The sequence below is a fragment of the Anastrepha obliqua genome, chromosome 4 (assembly GCF_027943255.1).
Source record: "Anastrepha obliqua isolate idAnaObli1 chromosome 4, idAnaObli1_1.0, whole genome shotgun sequence".
Taxonomy (NCBI): Eukaryota; Metazoa; Arthropoda; class Insecta; order Diptera; family Tephritidae; genus Anastrepha; species Anastrepha obliqua.
The window spans coordinates 35,894,284-35,912,444 of record NC_072895.1 but is presented as its reverse complement, the minus strand read 5'-3'; the positions used below and the strand labels follow the sequence as shown (position 1 = coordinate 35,912,444).

Here is an 18,161-nt window from a genome sequence, read left to right as displayed (position 1 = left end):
AACCAGGGCAACTCTGAAGACAACGCATATCTAATTTTTGCTTTCTGATTACCCAGGTGGAAAAACCGTGACCAAAATGGAGACCTGTTTCGTTTGGAGGTGGACGTCTTCAGCGCCATTTCAAGGTCGCGGGTGTTAATTTTTTTCAAAGTCAAAACCATTTTTTAAAAGCCAAGACATGTACCTTTAAAATAAAAAAGAAAATTTTTTTAAATATTCACAGGATTTGTCACAATCAATCCCCAAAAAAACCCTTCATTTCAGGGCCTCGAGACCAGAAGACCCCCTTAAGTATACACACTGGATACTATCAAATAATCTATATTTGCCTTGACGAAAAGTAAAGACATTTTTTTCTTTATCTGGGTATATCCACTGCCGTTGGATATTAATGTTAATGTTACAGAGTATTTGTCGAGAAAATGAAAAGCTGTTTAAACAGCTTCCCTACATATAAAAAAACTATAGTTTCACGCGCATATGCAGTTTTTTCTGGATGACTTTCGCTGTCGTACGGTGTTATCTGAAAAAATATAAAAGCATAAAAAACGCAAGAGTGGCGTGGACGGTACAATTTGGATAATATGGGAATATGTACATATACACAGAATCGTTACAATATTGCCGTTATTGCAAAAAAACCTTTAACACTGTTTGTATATTTGAAATAGTAAATAAATTATTTTATTGTGCCACACTAAGTTCTTGTATAGCAATCGATATTAATGATTAATAATTAAATAAGATATGTATTTAAACCAATTTTTGTCCTGTAATTTTTAAGTACCAACAACTAAAAGTAAATATATATTACTTTATAAATTCTTTAAATAGTTCTATGTGTTTATATTAGTTCTAATTTCATTGAGAAATATGCATCTCGGGTGGCTCATCGATTTGTTCACAATCAACGTCGCTGCAATCCGAGTCGGATCTCGAAGGCATCAAATGATCCCTTTGACTGTGTGGTGCGCCCAGTTGCTCGCTTTCAATTTTATTGGCGTTCTTGATTCTTTTTTGAAGGAAGTTGGTATTCGTGTCGCCAAAAACTCGTTCCAGTTCCGCCAGCCCATTCGAGGTCGACGTATCTTCTTCTATTGGTATCGTTGCGTATTTCAATGCTAAATAAGTGTCATTCACTGTGGCTTTTGTTAAGGCGTTATCGTTTTGGCAATACGAGCCCACAGCTGCTGGCGCCATAGGAAGGGAGTTGTATTCCATAAAACGATCAACAAAGTCGTTCGAGTGCCTATAGTACTTTGCTGAGTGTCCGATTTGTGGCGCGCTATTCACGTTATTGCCAGCACAGCTAGCATTTCCACCACTTGCGCCCGCTAAGCTATAAGGCAGAGCGAAATTTAGCGGTTGACCGCGTGCTAGGATGGCGTTCCGTGCACTCTCAATTACTGGCAATGGAGGCATTAAAGCCGGTGTCGTTGACGGAGCTGGAGTTATTGGTAAATTGTTGTTGTATGGCCGCAGTGTGGCAGCCATTGGAGATGTTGCTACACCGCCGTTTAACATGATCGATTGAAATGGTGTGGGACCCGTGGGTGTTTGACTGAAGAGCCAGAGGCGATCGCCAACCACCATAGGACGTGCCAAACTGCCTATACCCAATTGGGCGTAATAGTGGGAGGCCAGCGTTTCGACATCGGCCGTGTATTTACGTTTCCATTTGGTGCGCCGATTTTGAAACCAGATTTTGATCTGCAAGAATACACCGGAGAGATGAAAAATGTAAGCGAAACGTAAAATTTAATAAATTATGTATGTAATACCTGAGTTTCTGTCAAATGTAATTGCTTTGCCAGTGCTGTCCGTTTAGCGACCGAAAGATATTTACCGCGCTCGAATTCAGTTTCCAATGCTTTGATTTGTGAGGCTGAGAAAGCGGTTCGTGGTCTCTTCTTGCGATCGTCATTACCACCTGAAAAAAAAAATGGATATGAATGCAACAGGATTGGTAGGATTTTAAAATAGAAAATAATTTCTCTAGACAAATTTTAAAATGTTACACAGAGTGTCATGAATCAGTGCATAGAGTTTCATTTGCACTCAGAAAACCAAGTCAGGGCGAGTATCGAAGAGCCACAACATCTGTGCTTGATATGCTGCTCCACAAATGGAGGGTTGTTGTTGTTGTAGCAGTATAAACCATGCACGGTGAATACTACTGGAGTGACAGTCCTTGACTGGATATAAATCCGTTTCGTTCCGGTAACAAATGGAGTACCTTATAGTTTTATGCCGGGTCCGAATGGCAGCTGGCAGTCTTTACTTTTTGTGTCAAACCCTTTCGTCTACGGCGCTCATATAATACTTACATATGTATGTATAACATATACTTAATAACACTGTGTAAGTTCAAAAGTTGGGCAACGATTTTGGCAGGCCATCTTTATTAACTGATTGAAGTGAGGCTTCTGGGCAACAAAGTCGACGGCCAACAGTCCACGGCCGGGGCCCAACCGGTCATCGAGAACAAATGAAAATGTTGAACTCGTCGCTACCAGTTTGAACGATAACCCGCGTGAGTCCGTGCGCAAGAGAGCGGCTACCCCTGGACTTCCAAAAACTATTTTGTCTGAAATCTTGGGCATGGATTTTAGAGTTCACCCCTTTAAAATTCAAAACGTACAAGCGCCTAAGCCTAACGATTAATTATGATTACGGTATTAGTAGGTTGGGTTCCTGGGCACGAGGGACATGAGGGAAATGAAATAGCGGACCATCTACGTAAAAAAGTGTCAAACGTGCCTCTAATTGGTTCTGAGCCTTTCTGTGAACTTACAAAAGGCCTCATTAACGAATTTCTCAGGAAGTGGGAGGAGAAGAAATCACTACACTTTAATTCCATTCTAATTCAAATTAATTATTTGTAAATATTGTAATTTTGTTTTCCAAGTTCTTTGAAAGGAATTGAAAATTTAAACCAATTTTGTCAATTTAGTTGAAAGGATTAGAAAAATGTAACTTTTGTTTCCAATTCCTTTTCCAAACCCTTTTTGGGAGTTTGTCCGAGATCCTCCTTCTATTTCTGTTGTTTGCTTTCACGTTGTTCCACAAATACAGGGGTTCACATTTTTAAGTCGACTCCGAACGGCATATAGTTTTTATGAGGAACTTTTTCGCTGGGAGGTTTACCAAGCCGACGGGCGACCGCTATTAGAAAAAAACTTTTTTATCATTTGGCATTCAATGCACGGAGATTCGAACCTAACACGAATGGTAGTCACGTACCAAGCTTCTCGGCTACGTCGGCCGCCATTTATGAACAGAATAAAAGGTAATAGAAAATAAGTTCATTCGATGCTAAAAATGTCACCTATGAGCATCGCAGTCCAAACTGCCGCTGCGTATGCCGCAATCAGACTGAGAGGCTCGGGCTACAAGCTGGATTTCACTTAGAAACATTCAAGTATCCTCAAAAACTTTGAGTTAATCCGTCTGATGACTGATTAATGTACAGCCACCTGATGTATTAGCCACCTGCTGAATTTCATCAGCAGCATGAAGCGGTTAGCATAACCGTAATTCAGTCATCGTTCGGCCATTTATGTGCACAGATAACATAAATTAAAACACGCGCTCTTCACTGTATGTTGAACTGTTTTTCATTTCTATTGTTTTCCGAGATTTCCTATTATTTTTAATTGCCTAGCTTGCTTTCTGGTCTAGTTCGTACATCTTACATTTTCGAACAAAATTTCCCTCATTTGCCATTTGAAGCTAAGTAATTAAATGCTTTGTCTTCCCCTTCATCACATAAACAACAAATACTTTATCTTTGCGCTCTTTTCTAGCAGCTGTATATTAAAAAAAAAATGTCAACTTCGCTAGTCAACCCCGTAGTCATTGCTATCTAATATCAATAAACACTTGGAAACGAACAAAATAGCTTTGGTAAAAAAATATTCTATCTACTTTTAATTTGAGTATATTTTCCATATTTCAGATTCAACTACGGATGTTTTATAGGCTGAGCGAGAAGTGAACTTGTATCTTGCCGATTCTTTCTCTAATAACTTCAAGAAATTGAAAGATTTGCCGCCGCTAAAAAAATCATTTCGAAAGCCAAACATACCATTGACCTCCGCCGGTGGAGAGATTTTCGTTTGGGGGTACTGTAAATACTCCAACATCATGATTCCATGTCTTCTCTGAGGATCACTTCGAAATGTTGACTTTAATGAAAGTCAACGCCCTTTTTCTTAAGTGATTTAGTGAACACCTGTTTTTTTGTTTGTTTATTTGTTGTTTATTGTTTGTTGTTAAATTTTACAATTAAAAAAAATTAAATTTCTTTCTAACTATTTTTTTCATTAACTTTTACAGTATATAAGTTACAAAACCTAAAAATGGTCGAATGTGCTGCTTTGATTTTAAAATTTCACCACGACAAAAAATTCACATTCGTGAATGAACTTCACGTTTTTCAAATACTTTGCAATTTTTACACATCATTTCCTTTAATGAACGTGCGAACAAGTTACATTATGAGCACTAATTAATTTCAATTGCAAAATACAATTTTTGGAAGGGAGTTAATGAGGAAAATAGGTAAGGAAGTTCTAAATTCGGGCCAGATCAATCTGTATTTATATTTGCATATCTGCACACATTTTAGTAAAATTAAATTTGGGCTTGCTGTTCATTTTTCCGATTTCGTCAATTTTCTATGTACAGAAATTTTGCTCAGTTTCGCAAAAATATCTAAACTTTTTCTCGAATTATAAGTAGCTTGGTAACAATAGACGGACGGACGGAGTCTTAACATATAAAACGTGGATTTTACACGATCTCAATAATATTTATGTTGGGGTTTTATGAAATCGTTACTAAAAGTGGGCGTGACACAGCTCATTTTCAAAATTTAACTTATCTCGTATCTTGTTTTTTTGTTTGGGCTCGTCGTGTGTACCAATTTAAGTAATGTTTCATATACCATGTACCATATAACAGAGCTACTACCAGCAATATACATATGTGCATGTCGTTGCTCCTCGCTCTGAAATGTATGAGGAATGTTTTACAGTGCTCTGTACCATGTAAAAGGGTTTCCAATAACTGGTGTTATCTATCGCTATCGAGAGATGATTAACGATTTTTTATGGCCGGAATTGGATAGCATTGATCTGGACAACGTTTATTTTCAACAAGGCGGCGCTACCTGCCACACAAGCAGCGAAACCATTGATATTTTACGGGAAAAGTTTCCGGGCCAGGGAGATCTTGTGATTTAACACCTTATGACTTTTTTCTTTGCGCGCCACGTGAAAGAGAAGGTCTACGCCAACAGCTCGGGGTCGATTCAAGACCTTAAAGATGGAATTCGTGAGGCTATCGAGGACATAGGGCAGCCACTATGCAATTCGGTTATGGAAAATTTCATGAAAAGGATATTGTCCTATAAGCGTGGTCGTGGTGGTCATTTGCTGATGTTATTTTCCACTATTAATAGCATACGTTCCTCTTTATAATGAAATAAACATCCCATCATTTATATTAAAAAATAGCATTTTTCTTTGAATATCAAAATAACACCTCTTATTGGAAATATAGTAAAACGTGGATTTTATTTACACGACTTCACTACTATTTATATTGGAGTTTTATGAAATCGGTATCGAGATAGATAGATTTAACTAAAAGTGGGCGTGACGCAGCTCATTTTCAAAAATTTTACAAATTTAACTTACGTTGTAATTGTTTTTGTTTGGGCTCATCATTTGTACTAAATATTGTTTACTTATTTATAACAGAGATACCACCAGAAATTGGCATTACATATGCACTGTTCCGCAATCTGTAATGTATGGGGAATGCTTACATTGCCATGCTTTACAGTGCCATATAGAACTCTCGATTTTTTCGCACATTTTCGAACAGCCCGGGCGTATGAGAAACGCGTACTCGCACACTTGTTTAATGCTCAGTATCCCAAAATTTTCGAACGTGAGGTCCAGCAATTCGATTTTTTTAATAATATGAATGCTGCTTCTTTTGTTATTTTGACTTTCTTGTAAGCTCTTGTTTTTACAAATAACTCATATACAAATTATTCACACACTGTGCCAATGCGGATTTATAGAAATAAACATCGTTGGATAGCTAAAACAATGCATTTTATGAACAAGTATATGTTTTTCATCAAATCTCTCAAAAACTCATTAAGTTTGTTAAAAATTTGCTTTCGCCGTATGGATGAGGTTATTGACGGGCTATGGAAAATACTACTAGGAAAATACCTCGTCGCGTTACAGAAATTCCCTATGTCTGACTATCCGATATAATTTTTATTCTGGCATTTAAGGCCAAATAGATATCAAGTAGAAGTTTATATTGTATTAAAAAATAAGTACTTAAGTAAATATTTATCTTCATATTAACTTCGTATTAACGAATTAATATTAGCTCTTTTAAAATTTGGGCGGCTCGAACTTACTTTAGAGCTATGCTCTAATGGACTTTTTTTCTTTGATTTTATATCCGAATCGACTAGGAAGGAAGTCGAAAAACAAATTGATCCGCTTTAATGTACTTATACATATTTATTTTCCTTGGTACCTAAACCTTGGCCTTGATGATTGGGCTTGCGTAACTTTATGTAGGGCTGGGCTGTACCATCGGTTTATTTAGGCAAATGGATTCTATGTTGCGAAAACTTTAGAAATGTTGGAAAACGGGTTCAGAAATGATACTCTAAAGAAAACCGCTGTTTACGAGTGGCATGAACACTTCAAAGAGTAGTGGCAGGCCATCGCCATCGAAAACTGATGAAAACATCAAAAAAGTAAAAGAAACGTTGATTAATAATCCCAAATTAACCTTCACAGAGCTGGTAGAGGACTTTAACATTGCCTGTGAATCCGTTCAGGACATTGTAGTTAATAATTTGGGTTGTCGCTGTTTTGCTGAATTTCATGCAGAAAAGAGACCGCGTTGATATCCCCAAATGCTTGATTTACAAGGCTTAATCCGACCCAACATTCATTAAATGCATCATTGCGGAAGACGAGACGTAGGTTTTTAAGTACGACACGTAATTCAGACATCAGGCGAGTGAATGGAGAGCTCCAAATGCACCAATACCAAACAAAAAACACGTCAGTCAAAAAAGAAAGCGATGTTCATGGTTTTTCTGAATTACAACGGTATTGTAAACCACGAACTCTTTCTGGTGGAGTTCAGACAGTTAATAAAATAATGACTATTATTTGGGCATTATGAGAGCAATTTGGCAAAAAAGGAAGTATTTGTGGGAAAACAGTTCGTGAATTTTCCACCATGATAACTCAACGTCCGTCAGTGCCATCATTGCCCGTGAATTTTTGACCAAAAACGAAGCGAAAACCACCCATCTGCCAAATAATTCACCTCATATGGCTCCCTGCGATTTTTTTCCGTTTTATCGAGTCAAAAAGTCACTACGGGGAACCACTTCGGCATTTTAACAGCCGAAAGGAAATAATGGAAAAATCGAACACGACTCTGATGATAATACCGAAAATAGGGTCTCAGATATGTTGCGAGAGCTGGATCAAACACCGGCATAAGTGCCTTGCAGTTGATGGAGAGTACTTTGAAGGCGATAATATCACTTTTGAGGAATAAACTTATATTTTGATTTTCTGAATATATTCCGGGAACTTTTGATCAAGGCGGTATGTACGACACGAGGCGATAAACAGCTGCGAGCCGCTAAAATCGTCTGGTATTGATGACACCTTCACGACATTACTCCAAAACGCATAGGCCAGCTTCTAGCACCACTGACCAAGATTTTTAAACAAGTATTACATATCGCATTATGGAAAGAGGTAGTTATACCGGATACAAGAAACAAGGACCCATCTACTCTGAATTCATGAAGGGCTATTGTGCCCACTTTCAGGTCGCAGTGCTAAATCCCCTCATAATAATAATAATGTTTATTTTTTCCTTGTTCACTCCACTCGGGAGCATAGGGCCTCGACAATACTCAGTCATGCGTTGGTTTCGTTAATCAATTTTGCTTTCTGGCAGGGTAGGTGATTAGCCTGCCGCTACCAAGAATAATAATAATGTACTCGTATATATTTATATTGTGTGGAAATTTATTGTATGTGTGAAAATTTTTTTATTTTTTGCAAAACGCACACAAAATGTTATCATTTTGAAAAGTTTAATTTAACTACACTTTAATTTTCAAAAAAATCCTTTTATTGAGCGGAACCAAAGACATTCCGTCATTTTCGCCGTATTGTCAATTCTCTAAGGCCGAGCATAATCGCATCTGCCGGTTATTTTAATTTATAATAAAATCGCAAACAATTAAAAGTTTTAGTTACTTCTCTATATTATTAAGCGTGCGATGTGTTTTTACTATACAAGTATAAATGTATGTATGTATGTATGTACCAGCGTATTTATTATATTAAATCGGTTTCATTCTTTGTACTAATTACACTTTGATGAAAACCATTTGCACATTTGTACTTGGCGAGCCCGTTGATTGGCAGCAGATAGCTGCATTTTTCATTTGTGCAGTACATCCATAGCCAGGCGAGTACGTACACAGTTGCCAAAAATATAAGTCTAATTGACTATTATGCACAGCACACTCGACACTTGTGCCATAACAAATGATTTTACAAATTTTTGTTAAATATCTTCTTAAGAGCCAAAAATCACGTGGTGTTGACATTTTTTTCATTAACGACGAAGGCAGACGAACTATGCACAGGGCCACCTCGATAGCTGCAGACACATATGTTTGCTTTACTGGGGACTCAAATATAAAAATGGAAATTCTTAAATTTTATTTTATGCTCTTTGAAAACTTAGGTATTTAAATATTTAATTTAATCATAGGAAAAAATATAAAAAAATGTTATTGTGTTTTTGGATTAATTTCATGCTCTGAAAATGTTCTACACTTATTCTTGATTACAAATAATTAAGAGAATGAAAGTTAAATTATGACTTATTTGATTCAAAATATGGTCTTAAAATATTACAAAGCTGCATTTATAGGAGTTGAAACATGCAATTTTAGGTGTTACAAAAACTTAAATTGTACAATTGATAGTTGCGTTTATCGAGAAAGCACTGTACCTGTCTACTTGAAGCTCAATTCAAGCGTTTTGAAGATAAATATTCTATATTCTAAATCTTTTTGAAGTACGCGCTCGTGACAAACAAAATCTTTTAATCATTCATCGGCACGACAAAATATCCGAAGGTGTGAATAGCAATTTGTGCTTATTATAACAATTAAGCCACTGGAAGTAAACGTAAAAAAATAACAACTATACAGCTCAAATATGAGTATCAATACTATTTAGCATTACAGCTTTAGAGCATGACTTATTTTCCTTAAAAAGTATCCAGTAAGGAGAATAGATATTTTAAGATTCAGCCTTTTTCAATCGATTAGTAATTCTTTGAGTTTTAAATATTCAACATTTTATTTATTTGGTATTATCTAAATTTGAATTTTTAACTTCACCTACTCCGTAGAGAAATAAATGAAATTATTTACATATTTCATAATATACCAATAAATAGTACAATAGGACGGGCATGAAGCGAAACTTATAAAGTAGAGCTTTTCTTCATCAAAGGAGGAATCCGAAGTGGCAATAGGGATTCTACATATGTATATTGCATTTTCTGGCTGGCATAATTATCGGTGTTAACAAGTCTGTTAATGAATAAAATGAAAATAATTTGTAACAATTCCTACAAGTTATCAATTTTTGGTGTTCATGTATATATCTCAAAAACGTGCAAAGTAGGGGAAAGTGAGAGCGAAAAATGGCATTTCGTTTTGAGGGGACGTTACAAGATTTTACTGGATACACTTTTACTTCTAAGAATTTGCAAGTGAGAAAAACAGCTGATCACAAAGTAAAAACAAACACGAATTATGGTAAAATTTGCAAATTGAGTTAAAGTTCTAAATTTAAATAAAAATCCTGATTAAAATGGAAAATGTAAGTAAATATTTTCTAGATAAAATTTATAAAGTTTATTTGAAGTCATATATAAAATAGGAATCGGTCAATGATACAGAGGTATGTACTTTTATTCTCCATAGCCTCCATTCCTTGGTTATTAACTAATCTTGCAATATATGTATTTACATACATACATACATGCGTAGACGGAAGCATAGCTGTCGCAATCTTGTAATCTGTTTATCATTCTTGGCCTTTGTCCTCGTTAACTACCAGACCCATTCGATTCGCTTATTTATTCAGCTTAGAAAATAGTACAATTTGGCATATGCAAAGGTGGCTGCCGTGGATTGGTGCCTACCTACCATTCGGAAGTGCATAGGTTCGAATCTTCGTGCATTAAACACCAAAATGAAAAAGTTTTTTTCTAATATCGGTCGCCCCTCGGCAGTTCATGACAAGCCTCCGATAGTATGTCTATCATGAAAAAACTTCTCATAAAAAAAGCTGCCGTTCCGAGTCGGCTTAAAACTGTAGGTCCCTCCATTTGTGGAACAACAGCTAAACGCACATCATAATTTTTTTTTTATTATTTAAATGTAATAAATTCTTACATACATTGCATTCAATTACACCTATCAAGTAATATGTTTCTATTAATTAAAATGTGACAGTATTTAGAGGAAATACATAAATATACTGGAATACAGGTAACAGAAATTTACATCTGTTAGCTACGCGCTCAAATTTCTGGAACAAGATTATGAGTTTTTTTCCGTTTGCTAAAACGCACGTATCGTCGGCGAAGGTAGCCGTTATGCTATTTTTAGAGACCGGAATGTCAGATGTGAAAAGCACATCCCTGTGGAACTCCGGCATCTATTGGCTTATGGCTTGAATAAGCTCCGTCGCGCTTAATTGTGAAGTACTATTGTTTAAATACGAAGTTAAAATTTCCAAAAATTGCTTTAGAAGCAAGATCTTTAGCTTATTGTGTATTTTCTTGCCATGACTTATCGAAGGCCTGAGCAACATCGAGAAATATGGAAGTGCATACTTTTTTCTTTTCGTTTGCGTCTTCTATTACGCTTGTGATTCTATGCACTTGCTCAAATATTGAGTGCTTTGATCGAAATCAATTATAGTTAGAGCAAAGAAATCGGACGGTATGGTGACACTTCATGAGGACTTTTTCCAGGTTTTGCTATCATTATTACTTCTGAAACTTTTCAGTACGCTGGCACATATTTTAGCTTTAAGATTTCTGTGGTGATAAGATCCATGTGTTTTGCGATTTAAACATGATTTAAGGAGACTTATTTCATGCTTAATCTCTGACAGCGAAGCCAAAGAGAACTGATTTTCAACTTGATGTATGCTGGTGGTTCTATCATATATAAGTACATGGTTTCCTTCATAAAGCTTAAAGATTTTTTCCAAACGATCAACAAAAACTTCCGCTTTTCCAGTGTCGCTTGTGGCGTACAATCTATTGGGTTTTTTAATAGCAGTGTTTTGTACAGTTGGTCTATTTAGATACTTTGTAGATTTCCACAAAGAATAAGCTGTGTTTTTTCTGTTGTTAGTCCCTTAATAAAGTGATTGAAAGATGAGTTTTTTAAATTCCTAATTTCTTCGCGTAAATGTTGAGTCATTTTATTGATTAAAATTTTCAGCGCTGGTAGCCGGTTTTATTGGCATTTTTTCCTTAATTTTCTTTTTTCGGCTATAAGTGAAAAGATTTCATTCACATAACGAAGTCCAAGTTCATTTGATTCTCGAACTGGTGGGCTATGCATCCGGCATTTCCATTCGTTGGATAAGAAAAAGTAGTTCGTAATCAATGTCATTTTATAATATTGTATAATATGTCGTTAGAGAATTTTATTATTCAACACTTTGGTTGAGTGTGCATTTGAAATACTATACTACCAATCAGTAATAACAAATAGGAGGAGGAGCTCGGCCAAACATCAAAAAATATATATATCTACTTATATATTGGCTTATGCAAACAATTGCTGTTTGGACGATGGAATGTTGGAGAGATGGCTTCTGTAGAAATTTTTTGTACCTTTGCATGTTGGTGACTATTTCGAAAACTGACGCCCAAAGCTTACCCGCAGGCTCCTTACTTGAGTATTGTGCTGTCACTGGAAAGTTTGCACACACGTTTTTATACAAATGTATGTATGCATCTTACACTTCTCAGTTGGCACGGTGCAAATGATGAAATTAAGTAAATAATAATAATAATAATAATCTTTATTTTCTCATAAATACCAAAATGTAATAGCTTATACTATATATGATTTTTTTGTAATTCTTCTCGAATGGATACAAACGCTCCGGATTTGAAAGTATTCGATGTGGTACCAGCTGGTGGTAGGAGAGGAAGAGGAAGGCCTCCTCTGCGTTGGAAAGATCAGGTGGTGTCCAATTGGCGCCAGTTAGCACGAGAAAGAAACGACTGGCACGCTTTGTTAAACTCGGCCAAAATCGCGTAAACGGTTATCGCGCCAATTAAGAAGAAGAAGATATAATTTTTTTAATTTTCTAATTTTATTTTCAACCTTGCCTAGAAAAAAGTCATCAGTTGATGAGGTTTTACGTAAAAACCAACTTGTCACAGATTTCTGCAGCTGCAATTAGGGCGGAAATTTGGTATCTGCTGTTAATATGAAATTAATTCAAATAAAAAATCCAAAACGGTAAGGCCAATTAATGTGTGTTTGTGTATAGGAGTAGGGGTATCTGCCAACAACGAAATTCCACCCAAAGTAAATATATTCTTGTTTTATAAATTTCGAAATATTTTGTGTTGAAAATACACAAACACTTCTTGCTACAGAGTGAAGCGTTATTTGCTATAAATTATTTATTTTCTAAAATTTCTATATTCACCTTGTTGAATTTCTTCGAGATTGTCATATAAGCTTAATTTATTCTTTTTCTTTTAGTTTTGTTGCCTTTTATTTCAAATTGAGATTTAGAGTAGTAAAACTGTTGCATAAACGGTTTTAACGTAAACAATTTTATGTTTTTGATATTTACTGTTAACTATATTATTTTAACATTTTAAATAAATAAGTCATTATCAGAGCTGATTTCACTTAGAGCTGATTTCACTATAGATATCATAGTTTAAATAGTTGAACCGTTATAAAAAAAATGGTGGTCTAAAAAGTCCGGCAAATTTATGTTTTTAATGAGTTTTATTGAACTAAATATGTGTCAATTTAATTGATGTCCATGATAATTTGCCATTTAGGCTATAGGTTTTTGCCATTTTTTTTGCAGAGCCATTGACCCATCAGCGTAGAACTTCTGAGTTTTCTGAGCTGCAAGCAGTTTTATTTTAAAGACTTGAATATTTCGACATCACTTGAATTGGTGGGCTAAGGTGGGTAGGTAGGTCTGGTGGCTGCCAATATGACTTCGACCTGTCGTAGGTCCATTGTGATACCAATGTATCCTCTCTGTTGAGTTTTAGCAGGCATTTTGAACGACCATTGTTGAATTTCGGCCATGCCAATTTGCTTAATTTGCATGTTGATAGGTTTCGCCATTTTGAGTTTACTGTTCTAACAGTTTCCTTATCTATCAGTTATTTGCAAGTGGCTCTGGGCATGGGTATCAACACTTTACCCGAATGAATAGTTGTGTGTGACCAGGCACCCAAATGAGGTTTACATTGACATACTGGGATAAGTCATTTAGGAGTTTATAACATTCTATGACTGTTTTCGACGAGTGTGTTTTGGACTCTAGCGCTTTTATTGCTGCCTGACTGTCTGAATAAATGACGACTTTCCTTCCACCTACTTTGCTATCTAATTTTGAACCATCTAGACATAGATAGTTCTTTCATTTTTAATTTCATTGAGGTCGTTAACCTAATCTTATTTCGAGGGATACATTGTGATAATGGATTTATTTAAATGAGTGCCCTTGATTTAACAAAAGCCTGTTTTACAAGGAATACAGGCGAATTTCTCCAATATGGTCGAACCACCTATACGGGTCGTTCTGAATGAGTTTATTTCTGTTAATCTAAAAGCTGATTTGGCAGCTACTTGCTTACCGAATAATTCGATTGGTAGTAAGTTCATCATTATATTTAATGCATCTGTAGGCGTAGTTCGAAGGGCTCCACAAATACAAAAGCTGACCATTTTTTTGATGCATGCCTACCTAAAGCCGGTCACCATACCAGTATGCCGTAAGTTAGAATTGGTCTTACTATTGCTGTATAAAGTCAATGAACAATGTAAGGGGAAAGCCCGATTAAAGTTGATCCGTTTAATCTTTTACAGGGGTAAAGTTCTAAAGTGGCTTTTCTTAATCCCACTAAAGAAGCTGCGTTGATTAAAATTATAATTATTATTATTAAATTATTCGATATATTATATAAATTTTTTTCCTGTGGCTCTTAGTTTAGGCAGCCTCGACATATCAATCATATTTTTCTAATCAGCGTTCAATGGTTTTAGTTTGTGTAGTTTATTTATGGTTATAGATCATTTATAACAGTAGTCCTCAATCTGTTTCCGTGATTTCATTGACTTTTTCTGTGATAAGCTTATCCTCCCTTTTTTATGGTAAAAATGCTGAATGGGACGACAAAGTCTAAAATTTTCCCTAGCCTTGAAGTGTAAATAACTTTTCATTAAACTATTCGAATTTCCATTTTTTTCATTTGGAATCTACGATCTATCTATCTATCTATCTTTTTTCAAATCCGCTGTAGTTTCATCAGTTGGGATATACAATAAAAAATACTTAAAAAAATAGGATAGGGACTTGCTGAGAAGTTTTAACATTTATTTTTTTCTTATATTATATGATTTTATTTTATTTCGTTATGAAAATTTAGATCATTTCCCTACAAAACCGAAACCAAAATGAATATTTCAAAAACTTAACAAAAATTCAAATTAAACGAACAAATTCAATAAGTAGTTCAGTTAATTTTGGTTCAATATAGTGCGAATTTCAGGTGGCTAAAAAATCGCGTAAGCGGTTATCGTGATAATCAAAAAGAAGAAGAAGAAGAAGAATAAATCACGTTGACTTTTGACAATTTTTTTGCGGCGGTCTTTGCATTTCTCCATATAACGAATGATCGACATTTCTTTTATATGGAAGAAAACACCCCACAACGTCAACGCGATCGTTGAGTCACCTGAAACTTGCACTTTATTATACTAAAATTCAAAGGGATTTTCTAAAAAGTGTGAAATTTTGATAGAAATTCGTTGAACTTTTTTAAACTTTCACAAAGTTCGAAATTTGGTTTTATACAGTTTTTATAGGAGAATGAGTTACAGTTTGATAAAAAAGCTATTGAAATTAAATAATAAACGAATAAATTGTCAAAGTTTTTCAATAAGTCCTAGTGCTATAGCTATTTAACACAGATACAAGATATATGAGAGTTTAAGGTCAAAACTTGTTTACCCAATTTTTTTAACTATTTTGTTTACCTATTTTCAAATCTAGAAATTGTCTGCGATTGTCTTGAGCGTAGTCGCGGAAACCAATAGAAGGTGGTCTCTAACTATTAACTGCGCTCTGCCCAAAACTGAAACTTAAAAGGACAAAATGTCTGCTGGGATTCAACAGATCAATTACCAGCGTCCTCAAAGGTGTTATAACGGGTAACTGCACTATTGGCACCATAGCCAGTAGGATGAGGGTACCTCAGTGTAACATCTGCAGGAGTTGCGGAGATGAAGAAGAAGTTGAGTCGGTACAACACCTCCTCTGCGAATGTCCTGCACTTCAAAGAAGCCGGGCCAAATATCTTGGGGATTATTTCTTTGATGACCTGGGAAATTTGCAAATTGTATCACTGGAGCGGCTAGTTACCTTCTTAAAAAGATCTAAATGTGCTTAAACCACTTAGTTAGGGAATGGAAATCAAAAGCAGGTATCACAATGGGTCTTACACCCACCGAGTGTTTTGTGATAGGCAAGCAACCTGGGTAACTTAACCTAACCTAAACCAATCTTTAAGTGGTAATCGGATACCCAAATGGTTTGCCGCAAACATATTAGTTGAAAAAGAAGGCAAATTTTAAGTTAAAGTTAAAATTTAGGCCAATACAGAATTGAAATTTATGTCAGCAAAGCTTGGTTTTTATCCAAGGCAGCTAAAATTAAGATTCACAAACGGCAGTATACATAGGTAGGTATAGTATTTTATTTTACAATGATAATAGAAGTAATAGATTGGCGTACACATTTTTGAAGGCCTCTAAATTCTCTTTATTTTCTTTTATGACGTTACCGAGCGGCAGATGGTTTTTATGAGGAACTCTTGAGAAATATACTCTGTGCCATCGTCTGCCAAGAGGTGAACACAAAACTTACTGCTAGTATGTCACGCTCAAGAAACCTCAAAAATAAAACCCATGACCAAAATAGGTCCCAAAAATTGTGCATTTAGTTAGCAAAGGGACTATTTACCGGAAACATGGTTTGAAGTCTAGCGCGAGGATTGTAATTTACACAAAGTTGGTTCAATTTGTCGGATGGATAAACTTGCTGTGAAAGTAGGTTACGCCTCCTTGCTTACATTCTGTGCGATCTCTCGGAGGTTTACGAAATGTGTTTTACATATTTGGAAATCTCAGAACTTCTCAGGAAGCACAGGCGCAGTAGAGTTGTGGTTCAAAAAATTTTCGGGGCTAATGAAATTTCCTTGCATCCATACATGCATTTTCGTGGTGTAGGTGTTAGAGTGAATGTCGGTACGATGTTCAGACCGTTGAATAGTTGCAATTAAAACTTTAGTCCAGATCTTAGTGCTTTAGTCAGTTTATTATCTAGTTAGTATTGAATTTTAATACAGGAATGATCGTGAGCTGGTAATCTCGGGAGAAATGGGAAAGAAATGTATGTACATAGTTCGTAAGTCAGCTCGATTCCGTCAAAGTTTACAAGTTTGCTCATGGTAATGACCGAAACTGGGAAATTCATTAATAGGTGATGAGAAAGAAGAAGACAAATTGAACGTGCAAAAGTAGCTTGATCATTTTCTTAAAAACCTTCTGGTTTACATATCCACTTACTATTGCCATCTTCGGATGCAGCTTCACTTTTCGCATCGTCAATACCATCTGCTGTGCAGCTCGATGCCGGACTTGATGCCACTAAATCTATATTTGTTTGCACTTCAATATCGCCACTTTCATTTCCAATATTTTCATCATTTTTGCTTTGCTTCACAGTTTGCGCAGAAATTTGTGCCGAATCACTTAACACCGCCAAATACGCATCACATTTGCTGGTATTGGGCTTTGATAAAATATTCTCTATTGAGAAGTTGTTCTGAAAACAACGCACCACAGAACGCGTATCCATTTTGAAACGAACTTAAGCTTGTATTGTAAATTCTATTGCAGAATAATTTAATTTCAAAAGTAAACTTTGAGTTACACCTAAGCAATACAATTAAGCGGAAATGCGCAACGCACATCCTTCACGGAGCGATGCTTCACATCTAATCTGGTAGATGGGCGATCAGCGCGAGAGATCTGCCGCAAATGCGAAGATCACAATAGTCGAGCACCAGAGCAGGACGGCAGATATTTGATTGCACCGCACGTAGGATTACTCAAGTGTGAAAGTGGGTTTGTATGTAAATGCGTGTGTGTGAGCCTACAAGAGCAAGCATATCATTCGAATGGACTGCCTCCGACGACGTTTCCCTTTTACTGGCTGTGGTGGGCGTGACGAAGACTTTTCATTTGTGCACATGCGACGTCTTGAAGACAAATATTTTCCTACGCAGCGGTTATTAGTTGCGTATATATTTCAGCTAATGTGCTACAAGTAGCGCAATTAAGAAATTGCCAAGCGTTGTTAAATGTATTTAATATTGGTGATTAGCAATTCGTTTTGTGTTATAAATAATCCACTAAAAAAAAAGAAAAATGTCCGCTTATGGGTTACGGCGAGAAATTTATCCACTTGGCTTGCGTTATTAAATTATTTATATTTGTATTGCAGATGCGTACGGAAAAGCAGTTTGATAATATATTACGGGGACATTCTGATGGTTGAATCCATTGTAGGTTCGATATTTGTCAAGTCTACGAAGACACGACCACTGAACTCGTATAGCCGTTGTGTTGCCACCCAAAAAAAAAATCTACTTACTCTCTTATACCCGGGTACCCCGATGGGTATAAGTCCTCTATATCTCGAAAT

At 35.9% G+C, this 18,161-nt stretch overlaps 1 protein-coding gene across 1 annotated transcript; it reads right to left on the bottom strand.

Moving 5' to 3' along the window:
* Positions 1-847: 847 nt before the first annotated feature.
* LOC129244577 (ventral anterior homeobox 1) lies at positions 848-17,312 on the bottom strand. The gene is made up of 3 exons (XM_054882289.1): positions 17,021-17,312; positions 1,782-1,930; positions 848-1,710 (listed from the first exon to the last, which is right to left on the bottom strand). Exons 1-3 carry the CDS (start codon positions 17,310-17,312, stop codon positions 862-864), a joined length of 1,290 nt encoding a protein of 429 aa, XP_054738264.1. The 3' UTR covers positions 848-861.
* Between the last annotated feature and the right edge of the window lie 849 nt (positions 17,313-18,161).

Coding starts and splice junctions, on each gene's coding strand:
- LOC129244577 (XM_054882289.1), bottom strand. CDS start 17,312: ATGGATACGCGTTCTGTGGTGCGTTGTTTTCAGAACAACTTCTCAATA. Junction 1,931..17,020: donor TGCATCCGAAGATGGCAATA/GTAAGTGGATAT, acceptor TTTTTTTTTCAG/GTGGTAATGACGATCGCAAG. Junction 1,711..1,781: donor TACATTTGACAGAAACTCAG/GTATTACATACA, acceptor GTATTCTTGCAG/ATCAAAATCTGGTTTCAAAA.